Source organism: Lutra lutra, chromosome 18, assembly GCF_902655055.1.
Source record: "Lutra lutra chromosome 18, mLutLut1.2, whole genome shotgun sequence".
Classification (NCBI taxonomy): Eukaryota; Metazoa; Chordata; class Mammalia; order Carnivora; family Mustelidae; genus Lutra; species Lutra lutra.
In genome coordinates this window covers 30,652,289-30,676,050 of record NC_062295.1, presented here as the reverse complement: position 1 = coordinate 30,676,050, position 23,762 = coordinate 30,652,289, and the positions used below count along the sequence as shown (strand labels likewise).

General features: G+C 56.6%; 3 protein-coding genes and 1 non-coding gene across 4 annotated transcripts; 3 read left to right on the top strand and 1 right to left on the bottom strand.

The window, feature by feature from the left end:
• The first annotated feature begins 576 nt into the window (after positions 1-576).
• On the top strand, positions 577-4,506 carry VPS37D (VPS37D subunit of ESCRT-I). Its single transcript, XM_047713290.1, has 4 exons — positions 577-792; positions 2,135-2,306; positions 2,777-2,859; positions 3,425-4,506. Exons 1-4 carry the CDS (start codon positions 655-657, stop codon positions 3,785-3,787), a joined length of 756 nt encoding a protein of 251 aa, XP_047569246.1. The 5' UTR covers positions 577-654; the 3' UTR covers positions 3,788-4,506.
• Positions 4,507-9,328: 4,822 nt separating this feature from the next.
• DNAJC30 (DnaJ heat shock protein family (Hsp40) member C30) lies at positions 9,329-12,017 on the bottom strand. The gene has a single exon (XM_047713289.1). It carries the CDS (start codon positions 11,990-11,992, stop codon positions 11,312-11,314), a length of 681 nt encoding a protein of 226 aa, XP_047569245.1. The 5' UTR covers positions 11,993-12,017; the 3' UTR covers positions 9,329-11,311.
• Positions 12,018-12,132: 115 nt separating this feature from the next.
• On the top strand, positions 12,133-23,577 carry BUD23 (BUD23 rRNA methyltransferase and ribosome maturation factor). Its single transcript, XM_047713288.1, has 12 exons — positions 12,133-12,247; positions 12,346-12,383; positions 14,197-14,292; positions 14,383-14,465; positions 14,563-14,659; positions 16,585-16,681; positions 17,740-17,790; positions 18,472-18,557; positions 18,765-18,810; positions 18,971-19,029; positions 23,093-23,182; positions 23,312-23,577. The coding sequence occupies exons 1-12, from the start codon at positions 12,200-12,202 to the stop codon at positions 23,364-23,366; spliced, it is 846 nt and encodes a 281-aa protein (XP_047569244.1). The 5' UTR covers positions 12,133-12,199; the 3' UTR covers positions 23,367-23,577.
• LOC125091229 (small Cajal body-specific RNA 20) lies at positions 22,514-22,646 on the top strand. The gene has a single exon (XR_007124625.1). It is a non-coding gene; the product is annotated as a small Cajal body-specific RNA 20 (non-coding RNA).
• Positions 23,578-23,762: the final 185 nt, after the last annotated feature.

Here is a 23,762-nt window from a genome sequence, read left to right as displayed (position 1 = left end):
CCCATCTCTGGCAGAACAATCACTCGCACTGGGTATTCACTGGCTGCGTGTAAGACCCTCCGCATTCACTAGCTCGGATCCTCAGGGTGTGCGTCATCGCCCCATTTTACAGAAGAGAACACTGAGTCTTGGGGCGGTACATGGCTCGTCCGAGTTAGCAACAGGGCAGAAGCTCCCGGCGCCCAGCCAAACACGGGAGATTGTTGTGCGAATCCAAGGGAGGAATGTGAAATAGCCCTGCAAACTGTAAACGCCTGGGGTGGGAGCGTCCGCGCCCGGGCCGGGGGGGGGGGGGGGGGGGGGCGGGGGACGGGCGTGGTGAATGACTGCCGGAGACGGGGTGCGGAGACTGACGGCTTCGGGTATACCCGCCTGGCGGCGGGAGGATGGCTTTGCCGCGAGCTTTCGAGTGCGGGAGGCGCGGCTCTACCGGGGCCGCCAGGGGTGCGGCCCGCCCCCTCCCGCCCCACCCCCAGCCCCGGAGCCGCGGCCCCTTTAAGAGCGGGAGGGGCGCCCTCTGGCGGCGGAGCGCCGTGCGCGGCGGGAGCCAGAGCCGGATCCCGGAGCCGGAGCGGAGCGGAGCGGAGCGGAGCCGGGGCGGAGCGGGCCGAGCGGGCCGAGCCAGCAGCCGAGCTGGGGGCGCGGGCGGGCGGCATGTACCGGGCCCGGGCGGCGCGGGCGGGGCCGGAGCCCGGCAGCCCGGGGCGCTTTGGGATCCTCAGCACCGGGCAGCTCCGGGACCTGCTTCAGGATGAGCCCAAGCTGGACCGGATCGTGCGGCTCAGCAGGAAGGTAGCGCGGGGGGCGCGGGCGGGGGGCGCGGGGGACGGGCCGCGGCCTGCCGGACCTGCCGGGCGACCGAAGGGCCGCGCGGGCCGGGCCGCGGGGCCGCGGGAACCTGGCACGTCCGAGTGGGCCCCGCGGAGCCGCCCCCGGGGAAGGGGGCGCCCGGAGCCGGCCTGGGGCGGGTGGGGCGCGGGAGACCCAGGGAGGCGCCCGTGCACCCCCGGGATGGCCGCGAGGCGTGTCCTCCAGCGGATGCTCCGGGGAGGTGTGTTCCGGGGACAGGGTCTGGCTGTGTTGTGGGGGGCCCTGTCTCGCACACCCACGTTCTGTAGGGCCAGAAAGGGGAGGCGCCTTCCCTAGGGGAGAACTAGGGGCCTGTTTGACACCTGGGGGGACCTCTGGGGGGGCGTCTGCATTCTAGGGGTGCCGGAGGGGGCTTTGTGGCTTCCGTTGGGGAGGGGGACTGGAAGCTGAGGCGTGTATTCCGTAGGCCACCATAAGAGAAAGTTGTATATTTCACGGGAGATAGGCCCGGGCTGCTTGTCTGTAGGGGGTAGAAAGGAAAAGTGTCTGTTGTAGGGAGGCAGACAGGAGGGGCCTGTGCATCCTACAGGGGACAGATGGAGGGTAGTGCGTTCTCCAGGGGCAGGGAGGGGGGCTTGGCCCTCCGACAGACAGAAGGAAGAAGCATTCTCAAGAGCCAGGAGAGAAAGCGAGTCTGCTTTCTGCAAGAGGAAGAGAAGCTGGGAGCAGGTGCTGGGGATCAGGGAGGAGAAGGGGGTGTGTAACCCCTGGGGTGTGGGGATTCCACTGGAGGGCAGGAGGAGGGGTGCAAAGGGAAGCGAGGGTGGCTTGAGGGGGGTACCGTGCGGGGACAGGGCGAAGACATGACTCTGGAGAGTGAGAGCAGGGGGGAATGTTTTCGGCACACACACCTGAGGAGGAAGCAGAGACAAAGGCCTGGAACAAGAGGGAAGCTGCCCATGCATGGAAAATGGGACAGAGGAGGGCGGGGGACTCCTCAGGGACCTGAGCAGACATATTAATTGAAAAATTAAAAATTAACTAACATTTGTGGAGGCGGTCATCGTTTTCCTTACTTGGGCTCACAACAACCCCTGAAGGTAGCTGTTTTCCGCTCACTTTGTATAAGAGGAAACTAAGGCCCAGAGAGCGAACTCAAGGCAAAGCCCCGTCCTGGCCTCTTGGAGTCCCTCCACCTGTTAGCCGGCCATCCTGAAGGCGGGGTGCCTAGGGCTTGGCCCTTGGGCCCTGTGCCCTGGGTCGGGGGGGCAGTTAGGGGGATCTGGGCAGATTCCCTGAGTGGGCCTCCCGGCTCTTCTGGCAGTTCCAGGGCCTGCAGCTGGAGCGTGAGGCATGCCTGGCCTCCAACTACGCACTAGCCAAGGAGAACCTGGCACTGCGGCCCCGCCTGGAGATGGGCCGGGCTGCCCTGGCCATCAAGTACCAGGAGCTTCGAGAGGTGGCCGAGAGCTGTGCGGACAAGCTGCAGCGACTGGGTGAGGGACACCTGGGAGAGCCGCCTGCGATGGGCGCCGTTGGCTTTCTGGCTGGCTGGGCTTGGGAAGGGCGAGGCTCTGAAGGGCAGGTCTTGGGCAGCCCTCCTCCCTGGCCAAGTCTTAGGGGTGCCGCTCCTGGAACACTGAGTTGGGGAAGTGAGCAGTCCAGGAGTAGAACTGGGTTGGAAAAGCCAGAAGGGGGCTCTGAGCAGGGGAAGAAAAGCTGCCCTGGGGTGCTCTAGGGGGCAAAGCCTCTGCTTCCTCTTTTGCGCTAGGACTGGGGCAGACCTCCTGGGGTAGGTTCACAAACTGATCCCATGGGCAGGACCCTGAGGCACCAGAGAGAAGCAGAGAGTCACACACAGGGTCAGGGAGAGTCAGGATCAGGCTCTGGGTCTCTGGCCTGGCTTGTCTTGGGTGACGGGCCCTGAAGGCAGGCGCTCTTTACTCTGTCCCTCTGTGGCCTTCAGAGGAGAGCGTGCATCGCTGGAGCCCCCACTGCGCGCTGGGCTGGCTGCAGGCTGAGCTGGAAGAGGCCGAGCAGGAGGCTGAGGTGAGGGGAGGGGCCGCGGGGCTGGGGATGGCAGAGAGGGAGGCCCAGCCTATCATCGCCCCCCTCCTTCATTCTTACACTGCAGCGTTGAGAGCCCCTCCTCCAGGAAGCCCTCCCTGAGTGCCTGGCCCCAGGAGAGCCCGCTACTCTGCTGTCCAGCTGTCTACCTTGGACAGCGAGGCTCATCCTCCCCAGCTGTGAATGTCTCAGCGTAGGACAGTGTAGACTGGGTCTGTAGAGGAGCTGGGACGAACTTCTCCGTGCTGGGTTGGGAGCACAGTGCTCAGGGAGTCCCAGGAGGTAGCAGAGGGGGGCCTTGATGAGAGACACCTAAGTTTACTCCAGGTGTGTCCCCATCTCTGATTCTGCCTCATCTTCCACCCAGCAGAGGACATGCGTCCCCAGTGCCTTGGAAAGTCCCAGGCAGGCCCAGGCTAGAAGTCAGGGGCCCCATCTCCCAGCCGTGGGGTGGGCGCTCCTGGAAGAGCTGGAAGAGATTCGGGGTGAGAGGGGGAGAGGTGTCAGGCGGGGCTCTTCTCAAACTGTCCCCGCCCTCCCATCCCAGGAGCAGATGGAGCAGCTGCTGCTGGGCGAGCAGAGCCTGGAGGCCTTCCTGCCCGCCTTCCAGCGCGGCCGCGCCCTCGCCCACCTGAGGCGGACCCAGGCGGAGAAGCTGCAGGAGCTACTGCGGCGCCGGGAGCGGTCAGCCCAGCCGGCCCCCGCTGCTGCCGCAGACGCCCCCAAACCCTTCCCTGCCGCAGCCGTCCTGCCCACCGGGGCCGCCCGGGGGCCGCCAGCAGTGCCCCGGAGCCTGCCTCCCTTGGACTCCCGCCCAGTGCCCCCTCTGAAGGGCTCCCCCGGGTGCCCCCTTGGCCCGGCCCCGCTGCTGAGCCCTCGGCCCTCGCAGCCAGAGCCCCCCCACCGGTAGGATCCAGGGTGTGGCCCCCCAGTGGGGGGCCCAGACAAACTTGATCTGTGGCTCCTCCTCCTCCCCCACTGTCTGGGTGGGGGGAGGGGCAGGCCCCTCCCCCTGGCCTCAGGCAGGCCCTGGCCCTGGAGGCTGAGCTGGGGAGGAGGGTCACCTAGAAGATGCCCAGTGAGAGGCCGGAGGTGGGGTGGGCAGGGAGCCTCTGGCGCTGAGGAAATGCTGCCTTTTTTTCCTCCCTGGCTGGGGCCCCCAGGGTAATGGGCCAGCTCCGATGAAAGAACTTTCCTGCTGGGGGCCCCCCCGGAAGGTGCCTGCTTCCCCCAGGGGGCCTGACTGCACCCTTCCACTCCACTGGGCTAGCACAATGCCAAGGCCGACAGGAGCGCTTTCCATCACGTCCTGCTCCTACCTTTCCCCAGTTCTGGGGCCTACCGCCTAGGAGCCAGGTGGTCAGGCCCCAGCTGCGGGGCCAGGGACACCATGGCCCTGGGGCTACTCTGTGCCCCACTCCCGCTCCAGACCCTGGGCAAGGTAGGCCAGGGGCTCCTGACCTGCACCGATGCGAGTGGGCCATCCCCAGGAAAGACCATTCTGTATTTTTCTGTCCCCGTCTCCTTAGAATGGAAACTTTTTGAGGGCAGGTCCTTGTCTTTGTATGTTCTGTCCCCAGCCCCACCTCCCAGGGGCCGTCAATAAATGTGATGATGAGGATGACGATGCTGCCCGACTAGTCTCTGCTCCCTCAACCAGCCACTCTGCTCTCGCAGCCTTCACACCTGAGCTCCTGCGATGCCCTCCCTTCCTCTGCCCATCCAAAGCCCAGCTGTCCTTCAGGTCCAGCACTGCTGCTGCCTCTTCCATGAAGCCTTCTCTGACTACCAACCCATGGGAGTCTTTCCTAACTCTTGTGGCCAGAAGCACACTCTGCTCTATCACTGTTCTCCAACCGCCTCACCTGTATGCACCTTCTCTTCCTGGGTTTGTAAGCCCAGTCGGGATGGTACCTATCCTTGCTCTGGCCTGCTAAATGACCACCTCCCGTGAGGGGTGGAAGGGCTTCTGTGAGGCTGAAGGTCATGTTTTCAGCTAGGGTGAATACTCGGTAGCCAGCTTAGGCGATGAGGGTGGGAGAGGAGGTTGGGAGAGCGGGAACAGGCCCTGGGTCAGCTTAGGTCAAGTCTAATGAAATGCAGTTTGGCAGGGAGGCCTGGAAGGTCTGGCAAACAGGAGAGGGCAGGCAGAGTGCTATAGAAGTGAACGTGATCATGGTCCATGGGACAGAACCATCTAGAAAGAGGAAAGTATTGCATTGGCTCTATTCTTCACTCAAGTTTTATACTGTAGGAGGGACTCACCCCCATCACAAACCACCATCGTTGGTCTCCTGGGCATGTCCCTAATGCACACAATGAGAACGGGGACTGGGACTAAATCCCACAATGAGGAGTTGAGAGCCATCTGAGATACGTGTGATGATTAGCCTCCGAACCCACAAAGGGCTAGAGGTGTAGAGCCAGAGGTCAGAGTCAAGACCGGTAGGTGGAAACCATAGGACGGATGGGGTCCATCCACAAAAATGAGCGAGCAGTGCCCATGTGGAGTTGTAGAGATTTCAGCAGTGGTCGGAGGGACTGGCCCATCTGAACTTTGCAGAGCCCTTCAGGTCTAGACAGAGGTATGCCAGTTAGGGGTGCAGTCAAAGCTTGTGCAGAGTGTCCACTCGAGAAGGTCTACCCCACACTGGCCTTGGTTCTCCTGCTATCCTTGCTGCTAGCCCCTGAGCTGCTGGAGGCTGAGGGACACCAGAATCACAAGGTACCTGCCTGACATGAGACAAGACTGAACTGCTTTGAAGACCTCCCACATTCTCAGCACAGCCTAGGGCAGGCTGGGCCCCTCTTGTCCTGGCTTTCCATAGCTGGGCCTTGCTTCCAGGGTTGTGGATTTGTGACCAAAAGGAGAAAAGGAGTTGGGATTGGGCATGTCTGAACCCTCCTCCACTAGCGGGAATTGGCGAGCAGCCTCTGGAAGGCAGAGGCTAATGTGCACTCCCTAGTCATTCAGCCTCCCCACCCCAGGACAGGTAAGAAGAAAAAGGAGGGGCGCCTGGGTGGCTCAGTGGGTTAAGCCGCTGCCTTCGGCTCAGGTCATGATCTCAGGGTCCTGGGATCGAGTCCCGCATCGGGCTCTCTGCTCGGCAGGGAGTCTGCTTCCCTCTCTCTCTCTCTCTCTGCCTGCCTCTCTGTCTACTTGTGATCTCTGTCAAATAAATAAATAAAATCTTTAAAAAAAATAAAATAAAAAAAGAAGAAAAAGGAATGACCAACCCAGGGGACGGGCTGGGAGGGGAGAAAAATATTATTCAAGCAAACCAGATGATATCTTTCTGTGGGTCTTACATCACTCACCTTCCTTAAAGAGCTCAAACTCAGTTTTAGAAGGGTAGGGAACAAGGCCTTTTAGCGTTCAGCTCTGGCGTGAAAAAGACTTGAGGCTGGTGGGTATGGATACCAACAGAGTGGAGTGAGCTCAGTTCTGGGCCATGAGAAAGTCTTTGAGATGGATGGTTAATACACTTCATTAACCCTCATGCTTGAAGATACATGGAATATTCTGGAAGGCTCTGGAAGGTTCCAGCCAGTCTGGGCTCTTCCTCTGCCGCTTGGCAATTTCTGGAACTTTCTGTTTCCAGTTTCCAGGACCCCAGGGAATGTCCCTGAGCTCAATCCTCTGTGAGAGAGAACCTGAGAGTCTACATCAAGGGGCCCCTGAGAAAGGTCCCACCTATTACAAACCACCAGGGCTTTTACAAACCAAAACCAAAGTTGTGCAAATAGCAAAACTTCTATCCCTTTTTGTAAAAACAAAGAGTTCCTGCCCTTTTAAGAAAGTCTGTTACGTACACATCCTTGTTTAAGAATCGCTATCTCGGGCATTATCCTAAGCTTCCCCCCTTATGTCTGAAATATAAAACATAATCGAGGAGGGGGGAGGGACTAAGGCTTATTGGATCAAGCAGGCCTGAACCGGAGTGGGCTAAAATCTTTACTACTGAACTGTGGTGTGGTCCAGTGCAGAGCCAGGGCTAACAACTTGTCCCTGACTTCCAAGGCTAGAAACAAATGGTTCAAGCTGGACTAGCTGTTGGTTTCTTCCAATTTATACAAGGATTTTACACAAATGATCGAGGGCAGGAATGATGGTGCCTGCCTTTGTCCAGGGCCTTGCCACTGCTGTAGACGTCTCAAAAGATCCTTCTTGTCTCACAGGAAAAAAAGGTTTAGACTTACTTACGCTTAGAGCGTGAGCTCTCGTAACAACATCCGTTGTCTGCAAGCTCAAAGGGTTGCCGCGGCTAGGAGGCTCACAGAAGGGCAAAGCTGTCCATTTCCACAAAGAAATACACCCTCTCCCGTTTTTTGGAAAAAATGCACAGTCCCTTCTTTTTCCCTTCTTGATAGACACGGAGCATAGAGAGCATTTCTCTATTATGAGCAAAATGGCCAAGTGTGTCGATCAAGGCCTTTTACACTTCCCCTCTCTGGGTGGGCGTGCCGCGACCCCGGGAGCCATGTCCTCCCTAAAAGGCAGATGTTAACAGCTTTCCCCAGGTGCTAGTACAAGTGTGGAAGTGAGCACAAGGGCAGCAAGTTTTCTCATTTTTTGAGAGAAGTCAGAAATCTAGTTTTTTATATAGTCTCCCGTTTTGAAAGTTGGCTGAAGTTTTTGAAGACGTTGTGCCAGCCAGAGTGAAACACGGCGCACAGGTTGGCTGTGTGGCCTCTGGGACCATGAACTGCAGCCCATGCTTGGTCCTCCTGAAACAGGTCTTGCCTTGTCTACCAGAAGCCCCCTCCCAGAACTGAGGGTGAGAATACTGTAGGGGCCAAAGCCGGATGGGAGGGAGAAGGCACAGGACCCCAGCCCTAAGAGATGGATTGCGTGACACCATGACCATGACCATGACCTCGTAGCAAGTGCTCTCTGCACCTTCTTCTTGGAGATGATGGCACTGAGCGTTCTCAGTATATCCAAGTTCACCATGAGGACCCAGATTCAGGTCTCGTGGTCATCCTCACACAGTAACAGAGGGACCCCCAACTGCTTTGCACAAACCCTACGGCCACCAGGCCCACAAGCTGGCCTGAGAACCAAGGTACTGAGGGCAGGCAAGGCAGGCCTTCTCCTATGATCCTGATCATGGCAGGTGGCAGTGTGTGATCTTGTCACAAGGCTGAGGCATGGAGAAGAGGTAAAGACCAGGATAGAGCCCACTTCTCTAGGGCACTGAATTCAAGACAGTGGATTGAAGGAACACCACTACTTTCTAGCCTCTCTTCCTGCGATCTGGTGACCTTCCAGAAAGGTCTGAGATATGCCACCTTCACCCTGAGGTCATTTCCCCCAAAACGAGTACGGTGGCCATTTACTTGGGCTCCATCCTTGGTGCCGAGGCTTGCGACCATAAGGACTGTGTGTGTGCGTGCATTACGTTATATATTTAATGACCAAATGGACAGCTCACTGGTCTAAGGGAGGTTATCTGTATTCATCTTGGCTCATGCTAGGATCGTTACAGAAGGAAAGGTGCACAAAGTGAACAAAATGCCAGAACCTCAGAAGGGAAGCAAGAAATCCTACTCCCGGGGCGCCTGGGTGGCTCAGTGGGTTAAGCCGCTGCCTTCGGCTTGGGTCATGATCTCAGGGTCCTGGGATCGAGTCCCGCATCGGGCTCTCTGCTCAGCAGGGAGCCTGCTTCCTCCTCTCTCTCTCTGCTTGCCTCTCTGTCTACTTGTGATCTCTCTCTCTGTCAAAAAAAAAAAAAAAAAAAAGAAATCCTACTCCCTCAGTGTTGGGATCTGTAAAGGATCAGTTACCCAGCAGTTAAAAAATGTAACAAAGGGCAAGGTTTGGCTCAGGAGAAATAAAGTCCTGATCGAGTCCAAAGACAGTATCAGAATTGCCTACACAAGGACACCTCTGACTACTGTCTTGTCCGTGTCTCCCTGTTCAGGACTCGCGTGAGTGGCTCTCCCCGGCATACTGTACTTGCCCACTCCAATGAACGCAGCCTGAGGCAGGCTGGGCTGCTCTTACCCTTCTCCTGTCCTAGGTCCAACCTTCGAGGGAGTTTTAGTTTGTGATCAAAAGGAGAAGAGGGACGAGAGTTGAACATGTCCGAGCCTTCCTCCACTATCTGGAACTTGACAGCAGCCTCTAGAAGGCAGGGATAATGTCCCCGGCCTGGTTCAGCCTCTCCTCCGTAGGGCAGGTAAGAAACTGAGAAAGGAACAACTTAGGGCCATCTTAGGAGAAGGGGGAGAGGTGGGAAGGGGGGAAATATGATAGGAACCAGTTTGGGGATCCTTCAAAAAGTCTCCCACACATCTCCCCTTCCATAAAGGGCCCAGACTCCATCTTAGGGAGAGTAGAGATCACTCTGGGTTAAAAAACAAAAATGAAAACAAAACACCTGAGGCAGGCAGGATGGCACTGTGAGAATAGTGTGAGCCTGGTTCTAAGGCCTAAGGAGAGTCACAGTTGGATGATTAATGAACTTTATTGACCACCCTGCCTGGAGTTGCATGGAATGTTCCAGAAGTTTCATAGGGTCTGCCCCTCCCCCAACCTTCTGGAACTTCCTATATACCTCTGTATTCTGGGACCCCAGGGAATGTTTTTAGCTTTGACATTCACGGACAGAACACAAAGTTGGGGGGGTCTATATAAAGCCACCTTTATATAGAGAAAGGTCCCAGCTATTACAGACCCCTAGTGCTTTTACAAATCCCCAAAGAACCCCAATCCCTTTTGATAGAAACTCTGACAGAATCATGCCCCAAGGACACTCCCATTATTCCTCCAGGTGCCTGGTTGCAAACCACTGGTTTCTGGCACATTCTACCAAGGCGAACACTTCCTGTTTTTTGTATTCCAAGAAGGACTTGTTTTCCAAATATGAAACACAGTAACATTAAATGTTCTCTCTAAAAGTACATCTGCCCCTCCCCCCAAACCAAGGCTAACTGAGCCTACCAGGTCTGAATCCAAAGCTGGCTCAAACCTTTACCACTGAATCGTATGGTCACAGCAAAGTCCAAAGATTTTGCCCCAACCTCCAAGGCTAAAATCCAAATCATTTCTGAGACACCAATTTGAACTAGCTGTGGCCTTATCTTAATTATTAGGATTTCTCAAGAGCAGTTCCTACTAATATACCAAAGCACCGCTGGCTTGGGTTAGAACCTACACTTCTGTCCTCACTCTTGTGGTAGATCTCTTGCAAAGGTTTTCCTATCCTACAGCTTTACACTTAGCCCCAGTGCATGAACACCTGAGCAGCTGAACTCTCACAGCCCCCAACACCTCCCCCACCCCACCCCACGATCAGGGACACAGAATCAAGAGCCTGACTAGTATAGCTCCAGCCAAGTGGTGACCAACTGCTTAGCTCAACTTAGAAACCGGGAGAGAAAAGCCCCAGCCAGCTCTGAATAATGAACCAAGTTTCCACCACATGCCTCCTCTCCCTTACAAGTACCGTCGCCGCCACGCTCAAGCTGCCAGGTTTCAAGGACTTGACTTGTGAGGTTAAACAAGAGGACAGGCCACCATCCCAGTTTGCTGGATTCAAATTTCCAGTTTGTTGCTGTCTTTCGGGGAAGGGACAGGGCTGTACAGTTAGCAAGGGGCAGGCTGGCCAAGGAATGACCAGGAGACAGGCACACTGTCCCAAGGGTAAACTTGACTCGGCTAACATCACGTTTTAATCCCTGAACCCATTAGAACTATGGATAATAAAGTGTGACAGACCTGAAGAGAGCAAAATGATTTGTTCCTCTGTGGTCATGCCACCGAGCAATTTCTCTGAGATCATAGACAGGCACTCTGGTCCCTTACGCTCTGTGACCTTGCTCTCCCGCTCCCACATGGCACCAGCAGAAGGGGGAGTGGGGCCTGGCTGATCATCCAAGAGTGGCAAGGTTTCCAAAGATCCCATTCTTACCCTACATCAGGTCTCACCCGTGGCTGGGGAACTCACAGAAAGACAAGGTTCATACAACCCCAGAATTTTTCTTTTGGCAGCCAACAATTGGTCACATGGCACGGTTCGAGGTTACACAGGCGCCCCACAGTAGGAACGTGGGGCAGGAGCAGACAGTGCTTGCCCCGAGCTTTACAATAAAGCCAGAGCGCGTGTTCCAGAAGTTGACAACACCAGGAAGGCAACCTCTGGAAGCAGGCACCCAAGGGACTCCAGAAAACCCTTCACTCTCGGGCTTTCGGGACTCTTCTTCTCGGGGCCTCTTTCTTGGGCATCGAAAAGCCTTCTTTCCTGGACCGTAGGGGTGGGACGTGCAGGTGGATGGCTAAGCTGGGTGGGCGGGGAAGAAGAGGGGGTAGGCAGCTCCTTCGGACCCCAGCAGAGGTAGACTACCGAAGGCAAAGGGTTCAAGCAGACAGGAAAGGCCATTTTCTCGGGGCTGGCTGGGGGCGGCTCCCCTGTCCTCCTCCTCTCTCCGATTAAAAACGAAAGCCTATGAGGACGAAGGCTGTGAGGAGAAGGAACACAAAAGTCGTGTCTCGGGTCTCGTCCCAGCGGAAGCCCTTCTTGGCCCGGTCCTCCTGCTGCTTGCGCAGGGCCTCTCGCCGGGCCCGCTGGCGCCGCTCGCGCTCCAGCTGCTCTCCGTAGTGCGCTTGGTAGAAGGCGTCGAAGTTGAACATGGTGCGGCCGGCGCCCGCCGCGGCCTGACCGCGGTCGTGGGTCCAAGAGGCAGGTGGCCGGGCGCGGGGCGAGCGGTCATCGCCGGCGGGCCCCTTGGAGGGCCGGACATCAGGTCCGCGCAGGTCCTCGTCGCTGAGCAGGCCGCGGTCATACTTGCGACGCAAGGTGGCACTGCCCAGCACCAAGTAGGCCTGGGAGATGCGCGTGAAGCGCTCGGCAGCCTCGGCGCTCCCCGAGTTGCGGTCCGGATGGTAGAGGAAGCTCTGCCGGTAGTAAGCTGCCTTGATTTGCGCCTGCGTGGCCGTGGAGGGGACGCCGAGCAGCTCGTAGAGCGCGGTGCGCGAGTATGGGCGGTCGCCCTGGGAGTAAGTCCTCGCTTGTAGGCCCAGGCCGGATCCCGCGTTCTGTGGACCGGTCGGGACCAGCCACAACCTCCACAGTAACCGCCGCGAACACCTTAGATCGCGCTTGGCTGCCATCTTGGATGGGACATGAGGGCGGTGCAAGACGAACTGGCCAATGGGAGGCGTGCGTTGTTCGCAGCGCGTCCGCTCTGTAGCCAATCGAGTAAAACCGGAGGCGGGGAGAGGGGCGGAGCATGCGTGTTAAGAGGCGGGCGTGGGGCCGATGACATAAAAGGCGGATTTCCGGGACGCCAATTCCAGTCTCGAGGCTGAGGCGTGGAGATGGCGTTTCGCAGCAAGAGGCCGGAGCACGGCGGGCCCCCGGAGCTGGTGAGAGGCTTTTGCTTGGCGCATACCCCTCTTTCCGCCGGTGGGGCTGCCGCGTCTTGATTTCTCCCCTACTGCTCTTCTCTCTTTCTCTCCCGCAGTTTTACGACAAGAATGAAGCCCGGAAATACGTGCGAAAGTAAGGGGAGCCCACATGTTGTCGGGGGGTCGGGAACCGGCAAGTTGACCCAACAGCGGGCATGGCTGGGAAAGCGCGCAGGATTGGGGGGCTTCGGGGGAAGGGAGGGACAAGGACTGATTCCAGTTCTGGACAGTGGGGAAGTCAGCGTTAAATAAAGCTCGGAATCCTCCGGGCCTCCGTCAAGTAGCGTTAAAACGGGGGTGGCTGCTGCGTGCTGTCTCCTGGTGGTTTTCAGAGTTCCAAGTGACCGCTTGTTGGAAGCGCGGGGTAAAATGGGCAGGGGCCGTGGGTGCTGCTGAGGGGAAGGAAGGCGTATTCACAGAATGTCCGTAGGTCTTAGGTTCTCGAAGAACTGCGGGTGCGGGGTCCGCGGGGTGGGGGGGAGAGTGGAGGGCTAGAACAGGGACCCGCAAGCCGTCCTTTTCTGATACGCTGCTGTAGAGAGAACTGTTCTCTGCTCCCGTTTAAATTCGAGCCCAAGATGCAGGAGGTCGGCAGAAATCTCTGGCCCGGTTGTCCTTAGGCAGCGGCGTAAACTTTTCTCCCCCTGCAAAGCTCTGTGGGATTCTCTCTCCTGGTCTCGGGGTAGACCCACCTACTAGAGACCTGGTTTTTCTTAGTGGTCGTCATCGACTGAACTAATATTCAGTTTGAATTACTTAATAGGAAGGAAATGGACGTGTTGAAATGTTTAGAGTATATTGGGTTAAGGAAGGCACGTTATCAGATATATGGGGTTGGGTAAACTATTACTACAGTTAATTTTACGTATTTCATTGTTGTCAGGGTCCTATGTGGCCTGCACTATATGTCTCATAGACAATAGGATACAGGTTTTTTTTTTAAGATTTTGTTTATTTGACAGAGATTACAAGTAGGCAGAGAGGCAGGCGGGGGGCGGGGGGAAGCAGGCTCCCCATTGAGCAGAGAGCCGATGCGGGGCTCCATCCCAAGACCTCGAGATCATGACCTGAGCGGAAGGCAGAGGCTTTAACCCACTGAGCCATCCAGGCACCCCTGATAGAGACTTTTGTTGTGCACTGTTGAGCCTTACGCAACAGAGCAACTATGGTGGGTAATTCTTCCAGAAAATGTGGGGTGGTTTTTTTTTTTTTTAATTTAAAGATTTTATTTATTTGGCAGCGCAAGAGAGGGAACACAAGCAGGGGGAGAGGGAGAAGCAGGCTTCCTGGAGAGCAGGGAGCCCAACATGGGGTTTGATCCCAGGACCCTCGGATCATGACCGGAGCTGAAGGCAAATGCTTAACGACTGAATTGCCCAGATGCCCAGAAAGTGTGTTTTTAAGTAACAACCACATCAGAACTTCACTGAGTTGAAAATCCCCAATGATTAGTCATTGACCTTGGTGATTTGTTCCCTTCACATTAACATTGCGACTGGTTGAGTCATAATTAGTGTCCCCAAAAAAACTTGTTGCGATATTATATGGGCTTGGGGAGTCACTTTTATTTATTTATTTAAAGATTTTATTTATTTATTTGACAGAGAAAGATCACAAGTAGGCAGAGAGAGAGAGGGGGTGGGCAAGGAAGCAGGCTCCCTGCTGAGCAGAGAGCCCGATGTGGGGCTCGATCCCAGCACCCTGGGATCATGACCTGAGCCACCCAAGCGCCCTGGGGGTCACTTTTAAATAGTTCAGTATGGTGACAGGGAAAGTACCTCAGGGGGATTGTTCCTTTTCCTCTTTGTCTGCCTTTTTAAATTTTTTTTTTCCTTTTTTCTTTTGCTCCTGGTGATGTTTTACCTCAGAATTTTTTAATCACTTGTTTGTGTTTTTTGCCTTCCCAGCTCACGGATGATTGACGTCCAGACCAAGATGGCTGGGCGAGCTTTGGAGCTCCTTTGTCTGCCCGAGGGCCAGCCCTGTTACCTCTTGGATATTGGGTGAGATCCTGGGGCCCAGTTCAGGTTGTCCAGGTGGTGGTGGAGTGTCTTTGCTGCTCACGTTTTTGAGCTCCCGTTTGTGTCTTCCAGCTGTGGTTCTGGGCTGAGTGGAGATTATCTCTCGGATGAAGGGCACTACTGGGTAGGCATCGACATCAGCCCTGCCATGCTGGGTAAGTCTGTCCTGCTTAGTCCTGGAACGGACTGCTCTTCATGAGTGTGGAGCAGTGGGCATCGTCTGTTTCCCTGATATTCTCTTCTCCCATGTAGATGCGGCCTTGGACCGAGACACTGAGGGAGACCTGCTTCTGGGGGACATGGGCCAGGGCATCCCCTTCAGACCAGGTTCCTTTGATGGATGTATCAGGTGAGAAGAGTCTTTGCGTCCTGCTTTTAGTCCTGCAGGTCGGTGCTTCCCAAATATGGCTGTGCTGCAGAGTTACCCGGGATACTTAAAAATACACATCCCCAGGTTAGACCAGTGTCCCCAGTTATGTCGGTTTTTTTGGTATTTTGAAGCTGTCTAGTTCTTTGATCATCTTACGCTGCCAGGTTCAGGTACTTCTGGTATACTCTCTGTCCACTTGGGGGTGGGGGGGGAGGGGTGGTCTTTTCTCACCTCCAGGAGCCATTTTGTGGGTTCCAGCGGCCATCTTGTTGGTGCCAGCAGCCATCTTGTCGCCTTCTTTTTGAATAGCTCTGCAGAGGAGAGTGGCCCAGAATTTTCCAGTCTCTTCAGTGACTTGGCCCTTTCTGGGTTGCCAGGGTGAAGTTTTGGACATTTATGTAGTATTTTGATAACATGAACATTGAAATGACTGAAATGTGAAGTTGCTTGTCTTCTGTGGTCTAGTTTTGTTGAATATTTCGTGTGTTGTGTTGTTGATGGGGTGGAGGTAGGGGATAAGGAAGAGGTCATAACCTTAATCCTTCCCTGGGGGGATGCCTCCTCTTGTGATTGTGGCCTGAGCAGTGGGGATCTGGGTGAGCAGGAAAATTTGGATTTGAAGATGTTTTTTAGGGTTAGGGATTAGTTTACATCTGGGAACAAGACTGGGGAGAAACCATGTTTCAAGGATAGCAGTGGCTTTTTAGTAATGATTGGGTGAGATGTTTTAAGCTGTGGAAAACCAAAGGCAAGCAATCAGGTCTGTATGTTTGAGGAGTAAGTTGTTATTTATTGTTTGATTTTTTAGAGATGGCAGGGCAAACTTCTTATTTTTTTGGCATTGCTTACATGTAGGACATGGCACCAAACGTTTGTGGAGTTTGTGGAAATATATAGCTTTTAAGACTCTCCATGGTGTATTAGGCGCTGTAAGACATGGCCCACACAACTAAACACGAAGTCGAGTGGAGTGTGACTGGGGAGTCGTGGAGCCCACCACAGTGGTGAAGAGAGGCCAGAGAACAGGGAAGCCTTTAGGAGGAGGAGGGGTTGGGTTGGGCCTTCAAGGCTCTGAGGAATTTGGATAATCATGGCGAGGGTTTCTGAGCGAAGGAACAGTGTGAACAAAGGGACAGAAGAGGCCAGGGAAAGGAGTCTGATAGATCGTGTGGGAAGAATAAGGAATTTTTAAACTCTGCTGAGAAGTGTGGGCTTTATTGAGTAGTTGATGGGAAGCTGGGGAGTGACAAGATCAGAGCTATATTTTGGGAAGATTATTTAAGAGGAGAGAAGCGACATTGTTGAAGAAGTGAGGCAGTGAGGGGTGCTGACCCAGGAGAGAGGTAGAGGGAAGTAAAAGCTGGGAGAGGCATTTGGATGGACAAGGGGGGTTTGGGGTTCTGTGGATATGTGTGTGCACAGCAGTGAAGGGGGACCTACCTGAGAGGGGTTTATAATAGGCGCTCGAGGCTTTTAGGTCTGTGGATGGTGAAGACGCCAAGTGAGTACAGTTAAAGGAGCCGATTGAGGAGGATGAATGAATGAGTGTGTTTGTGTTAAGTATTATAAAGGGGTTTTCCCTTGATCAGAGAGGAAGGGAATGAAGGGGCAGGTGGCAGAGAGCCTTGATATGCTGTGTAATTTTAAATCTGAGATGCATGGAGAAACAAGGTTGAGAAAATACTTGTTCAGACTAGCTGCAAGGAAGTCAGTGCTGACCTGTTCACCCTTTTTTGTCCTGTTGTAGAATGGTGAGCTGGAGTGGATCTGCACATGCCCAGAAAGAGAACTGTGGGCAGGAGGGTTGGGGCTGAAGGATATGCATGATGTTAGCTCCTCAAAGAGGCAGTGGAGGGAGCAGCGCGTGTTGGTCCCTCTCCTGACGGCGTCCCTTCCTTTCTCAGCATTTCTGCTGTACAGTGGCTCTGTAATGCAAACAAGAAGTCGGACATCCCTGCCAAGCGCCTGTACTGCTTCTTCTCTTCTCTGTACTCTGTGCTGGTGAGTAGAGATCTCCCAGTCTGGGCTGGCTGCTTATCCCTCCTGCAGGTACTGACGCACTAGGAATAGCCCTTCAAATGGGACCACAGGACCCAAGAAGGGTGACAGGACTTTACTATGGTTACTTCTGTTCAGGTCTTTAGTCTTAGGAGGAAAGCTGAGTGGTCTGACATTCCTAACGAAACATAGAAGATGCTGGTATCAAAATCTGAGACCGATCACCGTTCCTGTGTCCCCACTGCACTGTATTTTAATCGGAAGTTGGTTTGGGGGCATGGAGTCCACAGAGCGAGGACAGAGACTTCGTGTTCAGGGCTCACAGTGTGCCCGCATCCTTTGACTCCCACCCCTCCCTCCCCTACTGCTAATGCTCTGATGGGGAGCGGGGTGGTGGTTTATCACGGAGCCTTTATTAAGCTTTACCTTGTCCTCATAACTGATAGTGTTGATTTCGCTTGTGTTACAGGATTAGAAGATAGTTTGAGATTTTAAGTCCGAAAAATGAGTTCTTTCACTTTTTTGAACGGACGTAGGTATTTCTTGGTCTCCTTCATCTCCCCACCTCATCCTGGTTTTCCTAGGATGGGTGGTTTTGCAGGCGGCCAGCTGGGCTTGTGCGGCATGTGGTTTCCATCATACACGCGCTGGAGTTAATCCGAGGTTCTGGTGGCCTTTGTGTTTGCCTTTCTGCTGAAGTAGTTTCCCTCCTGTGTGTAGCCAGCTCCCCACCCGCTACATTTCAGGACTCTGCTCAGGTGTCCCTCAGAGCGGCCTTCCTTGAACCAAAAGTAAACGAACAGTCTCTTGGCACTCACCGTTCTTTGCTGTAATACTCTTTTTATTGGCACTAAATCAGGACTGTAAATTGGCAGCCTTTCTCACTAAAACGTGAGCTCCGCAAGTTCCAGGGCTCACTCTCTTCCCAGCTTGTATCCCAGGCCCTAGGAACAGTGTCGTGTAGCTAGTGAGGCTTCAGATGTTGAGTGAGTAAGGAGCGAAGCGTTGGGCCCCGAGCCCTTGGTGTTTTTGTAGGAGAGTGATGTTTCTGTCGCTTGCAGGTCCGTGGAGCCCGGGCCGTCCTGCAGCTGTACCCTGAGAACTCGGAGCAGGTGAGCCCCTCGGTTCCTAGAGGGGCAGGGAAGGGGGGCACCCAGAAGCTGTCCTGCTCCCCACTCACCTGCCCTCCTGCTGGGAGGGGACAGAACAAGGAATCTGTTGCTGACTGGTAGGGGAACTAGGGAGCAAGCCTCTGAGAGGGGTTCCTCTGGGCCCTGATGCCATGTTTTATGACCCGTCATCCTAGGGAAGAGCGTAGTGGTATCTGGGCAGGGGGTTAGGATAAGGATGTTTGTCTTCCAACAGACACGTGTTACAGTTAACAGGCTAGTTCTGGTTCCCGTAATCAAAGGTACAGAAATTGGGGAGGATTTGAGAGGACAGCAAAGCTGTCTGTCCTGTGGAGTGTCATCCGTGGGGCTGAGGAATAGAGGCACAGATCCTGAAAGACAAGTGGGCAGCTGTCTCCAGTCCGCACGTGAACCAGTTTGCCCTCCTTGTTGGTGGCCTTTCATCCCTGAGATGGGAGCGGGGGGAGATGGGTCCCTGGGCTAGAAAGAGCATTGGGGGGATTGTTGGTTCCAGCCTGCCTTTTCCTTTGTGTAGCTTTTGGGGACTCAATGGGGAAGAGTCCGATGAAGACATTCAGTTTTCCTGGGCACAGTCCATCCTGGGGGCGGACTGGCTTCTGCTCCCCCAGCCCCTGGCCTGACTCGCCGCTGTTCCCTCCTCAGCTGGAGCTCATCACGACCCAGGCCACCAAGGCTGGCTTCACCGGTGGCGTGGTGGTGGACTTCCCCAACAGCGCCAAGGCCAAGAAGTGAGTGCTAGGGCCTCCTTGCTGCCCGCGCTGAGAAGAGAGGGTGTTGGGGTGATGAGCTGGCCAGAGGCGGGCGGGGCTGGGTCCCCAGGGCCGTCACGTTCTGCACCTGTGTGTGGGAGGGAGGGTGCCTGAGGACTTCTCCCCAGCACCCTCCCCCCAAGAAGGCTTTCTGAGCCCAGCCCTCACTCTGCTTTCTGGTTTCAGGTTCTACCTCTGCTTGTTTTCTGGGCCTTCAACCTTTCTGCCGAAGGTGAGGGACCCAGAGTTTGCAGGCTCGTGGCCTTAGGATTCTTTACTTGTGGGGCTGAGCCCTTGGAAGGGCGTAGGCCTGGGTGGCCCGGCCTTTTTGGGGTGGGATAGGCAGTTGTGGAGCCCGCCAGGACGATCTAAGAGCACTCTGGTCCCCGCAGGCCCTGAACGAGAGCAATGACGAAGAGGAGACCAAGGAGTCCGAGTTCACGAGTGAGAGGTAAAGCAGTGGCGCAGGCTGCCTCGGGTGCGGGAGCTCGCGGCTGCCAGGGCTGGCAGGCGGGGCAGGAGGAAGGCGGCGGCGCTCCGCTGTCACGAGGTCTCTCAGGTCCAAGTGGGACAGTGGCACCACAGTGGTGACAGAGTGGGAGCCCTCCCAGGCCTGAGCCTGCCCCCGCCTCAGGCTGGGCGGCTGGGGCCCTGCTGGATGTCCCTGGACAGCCACGTGGCCTTCTTTCTGCTTTCCCTCTCCACCTGCGTCCCGGACACCCCCATCCCCTCTCCTCTGCATGCTCCTGTCCACTCTGGGCTCCTTCCCATCCGCGTGCACACGTGCTGCGCAGTCTGTCCCGAACCCGCCGACGACCGCGCTCCGCTGTGTGGGAGCCCCCGTGGGTCCGATGTCACACCCGCCTCTTGCTGCACCGTCCTGTTCTCTCACTCCCGCTCCCCACCCCGCCTCCGCGTCCTTACCGGTCACTGTGGTCTAGGCCACAGCAGCCTCTGTCCCGCCAAGCCTGTGGCTGCTGCCGGGTCTGCGCGCTCCTGTCCTCTTCACCCGCTGCTCCGTCAGCGCTGACGCAGCCTCTCGCTCCCTTGACGCTCTCCTCACCCGGCCCCCCACCTGCTACCCCGGTTTGGTCCTCGGCTCGCTGGCGCTTCCTTCTCCGAGCACCCTGGGGCGCCCAGCATGGACCCCTTCTCTGTCTGCTGCCTCAGCCTCCAGCCCTAGGCTCTTCGCTCTGGATTTATGCCTGCGGGTTCAGCCCCGCCTCCAGCCTCTGAACCGCCCCCCCCCCCCCCCCAGTGTCCGTTCCCGACTTCGCACGTGTGTGGGGCCGAGCCAAGCTCTGGCCGTTCACCCCAAGACTCCCTCCCTCCGCTCTTCCCCGTCCCCGGTCCTGTCGTTCTGACGTCCGCTCCAGCCGGTCCTTCGCGTCCTGTAGCCCCTGGCGCCCGTGTCTGTCCAGCCGGCGGCCCCCCCCAGCCCGCGTCCCCGCCGCCTACTAGCCTGACGCAGACGCTGCCGCGCAGGCCTCCCTGCCCCTTCGAATTTCTCCTCCACACCGCGGCAGGACGGGTCCTTTCCTTTTCCCTTCATTTTCTACAAAGGGCGATTCCGTCTTGGCACTTTTCTAGTGTCCTTGGTTGAGTTCTCCTTTCCCTCCTTCCCCTCCGCCTTCCCCTGCTCTGAAGCCCGCACCTTTGTTTCCTGGGTGGTCGGGTGTCTCCCCCCCCCGGAAGGAGAACCCGGGGACCGCTGGCATGTCCCTGATGTCCGAGCAGGTCTGCTCAGTGAGCGGTGTCCAGGGTCCGCTGGCTGGAGAATGGACGGTAAGGCCGCAGAGGGGGTTATTTCTTTGTTGTGGTTGATGGGAGTGAAAAGCCCCAAGGTTTTTAAGACCGATATTTTTAAGAGGAACAATGGGCGAGAATGAAGGAGTTTGGAAGGCCGCAGTGCCGAAGAGCACGGGTGTGTCCCCGTGTCCGCCACAGACTGGAGCCCTCTGACCCCCTGGAACCGCCCCCCCACCCGCTGTGATCGGTTCCCTGAGCTTCCTCAGCCCATTCCCACGGGGATCTGGGGGGCTCTCCGAGATGTGTTCTGCTCTGTGGGGCCCGCCCCTTGCTCCCAGCGAGCGGCGCCCTCTCCCACCTCACAGAGGACCCGCCCGTGCTTCAGCCCCCTCCGCCCACCGCACGGTTCCCCTCGTCCTCACGCGGGTGTCTACAGACGAGACGCGCTAACTCAACTCCTCGTCTGCTTCCAGAGCAGGGAGAGCCCGCCGCCGGGCAGCGCGCTGAGCAGAGCGAGTGTGTGCTCGGGCTCGGCGTGGTGTCGGGCATGGGACGGTCTCCAGTTCTGCAGGTCCTCAGCCTGGAGTGATGGGGGTAGCAAGAGGCCATCGTCCTTGGGAGAATAGTTGACGCTTCTCCTGTCCCAGTAGTTTCTGATCGTTCTCTGGCTCTGACAACAGTCCACCTGTGGCATTTGCCGCTTCCGACCAACTTTCCTCTCGGCACCTTTGGTCTGGGGCGCACACCGCCTCGTCTGCCCAGACGGCTCTCTCCCGTCGTTCCCTCTGTGGCTCACGGCTGGCGCCCCAGCTCATCCTTCCCCCAGGCTCCTGCTGCGTGGTCCTGCCCTTCCAGCCCCCATCTGGCAGGTGCCTCCTGGTTTGCACTTGGTGCCTCAGGCTCCTGCCCCCCGGTCGTGGGCGCACTCCCGTTTTCTTTGTGCCCCCTGCCTGCACTCACCGAAGGGTCTAGATCGCTTTCTGTCCCTGCCTCCTGCTTCCTGAAGGGACAACACGCTCACTCTTTGCCCGTAAACCAAGCGAGATTCTGAGATACTTTTTTTTGTAAAGAGTAGTTTTTTTAAATGTATTTATTTGTGTATTGATAGATGTAAGTGTGTGGAGAGCAGGAGTGGCAGGGAGGGGCAGAGAGAATCCCAAGCGGACCACACTGAGTGCAGAGCCTGAAGTGGGGCTTGGTGTCAAGATCATGACCTGAGCCAAAACGAAGAGTCACGTGCTCTACTGACTGAGCCATGCAGGCGCCTCAGATTGGTTGGTTTATTTTTCATTTTTATTTTTCTAAAGATTTTATTTATTTGACAGATCAAAGGTAGGCAGAGAGAGAGGAGGAAGCAGGCTCCCTGTGGAGCAGAGAGCCCGACTTGGGGCTTGATCCCTGGACCCTGGGATCATGACCTGAGCCGAAGGCAGAGGCTTTAACCCACTGAGCCACCCAGGCGCCCCTAATTTTTTTTTTTTAAGATTTTATTTATTCATTTGTCTGAGAGAGTACACACAAGTAGGCAGAGAGGCAGGCAGAGAGAGAGGGAAGCAGGCTCCCTGCTGAGCAGAGAGCCCGATGCGGGACTCCATCCCAGGACCCTGAGATCATGACCTGAGCTGAAGGCAGCGACCCAACCAACTGAGCCACCCAGGCGTCCCTTGTTTATTTTTGATGATTCCGACTTCATTGTTCGGTGAGAACAGATGAGAAGTAGTAGCAGACGGGTTTTACGGTGGACTGGCCCTCAGGCAAGGAGGGAACGAGGGCTTCTGATGCGCAGGATCCCACTGGGCGCCCTCCCCTTCTAGTCCTGGGCGCACAGGACTCTGTCCGCTAAACTTCTGCTCCGTCCTTTGAGAGCCCCCCGCCCCGTGGTGCTGAGGTCTTGGTGCTGCCCCACGTTCTGCCTGTAGAGATACCCACTTACCTCAGCAGCCGTCTTGTTCTTCCCAGACTCTGCTTTTCCTTCCTGTGTCGCTCCCTCAGCAGCTGCTGGGCCTCTGCACGTACTCTGCCTGGTGTGGCTGGGCCCGCCATGGCCCGGTCGTGGGCTCTTCAGAGTCGTGGTGGTTGTGCAGACGGCGAGCAGCCCTCCGTGGCGGGAATTCTGGAAGCCGCTTGATCGCAGCTGCCGGGTGGGGATGTGGTTTGGGGGGGGCAAAGGCTCTCCCTGTTCTCAGGGCCTCTCTCCCACGGGGCTGTGTGAGGGGTCCCTTTTCTCCTCAGCCAGGGCTAGAGGCCAAGATCAGTCCTGGAGGGTCATTGTCGGGGCTGCCTCAAGCTGGCAGCCTCGTTTTCCGGCCTCAGACACCTGTAGCTGCTGGGAGCCACCACGTGGGCTGTCCCAGGCGTGCTGACCCACAGCCACACGAGGGGCTCAAGTGGCTGCACCGGGGACGGGGCCTCTGGCTCTCCTAGGATAGTGCCAGGCTCTCGGGAGCCGATCTGGGCCTGTGTTGCCCCAAAAGTAGCGGGGCTCTGTGCCTTGCCCAGTAAACACACCGAAGCAGATAGTTTGCTACCACAGTCACGTCTGGGAGGGAATGGGGGGCTTCTCCCCGCCTGCTGCTTTCTGAAACCGCTTCGGCCCCCTGGGAAGATCACTGGGGGACGGGAGGGGGTGTAAACGTGGGGACTTCTGTGGTGGAAGGGGCGTCGGAGGCCACCCGGCTCGGGGAGGAGCCACGTGGTGCCCTGCGAGGGTGAGCCTGGGGCCAGGCCGTGCCCTCCGTCCCCTCCAAGCGGTATCTCCCGCGCAGGGTCCCGTACAGGATGGCCAGGCGCGGGTTGGTGAGGAAGAGCCGCCAGTGGGTGCTGGAGAAGAAGGCGCGCCGCAGGCGGCAGGGCAGGTGAGGGCCGGGCCAGGCTGCTGGGGAGGACGGGGTCTGGGCTGCTCACGGCTCCCTTGCATTTGTAGGGGCCTTGGGGGTTCTTTGGTCCTTGTTTTCTGAGACTGGGCTCTGATTTTCTTGCCACAGGGAGGTCAGACCGGACACCCTGTACACCGGCCGCAGGCGCAAGCCCCGCTTCTGAGGGGCGAGCGGGGCATGTTGGGACGGCCCGGCTGTGCCCCGTTGTCGTGTGCCTTGTCGCACGCCTTGTCGCACGCCAGGAGTTCTCTCTGTTGAAGTGCCTCCTTCGTCAGCTGACAAGATACTGTTACAGGAAAGTTCTCAAGTTCTAACCATTGTTGTTCACTAACAAAAGTTCTTGTTCTAAAAGCAATAAACGACTTTCCGTGGAACTGTGGCTCTGGTATTTTCCAGCTCCAACCCTAAAAGCGTTTTTTGAGTTCCTCCACTGGTCGGGCTACTGCCTGATGCCCCGGGTCCGGCTGAGGCTTGAACTTTCGAGCGTACAGGGAACACAGGACTCCATCTCTGGCCGCTTACCCGGCACAGGCCAGTGAGGGGAGGCGGGGCCGGATGA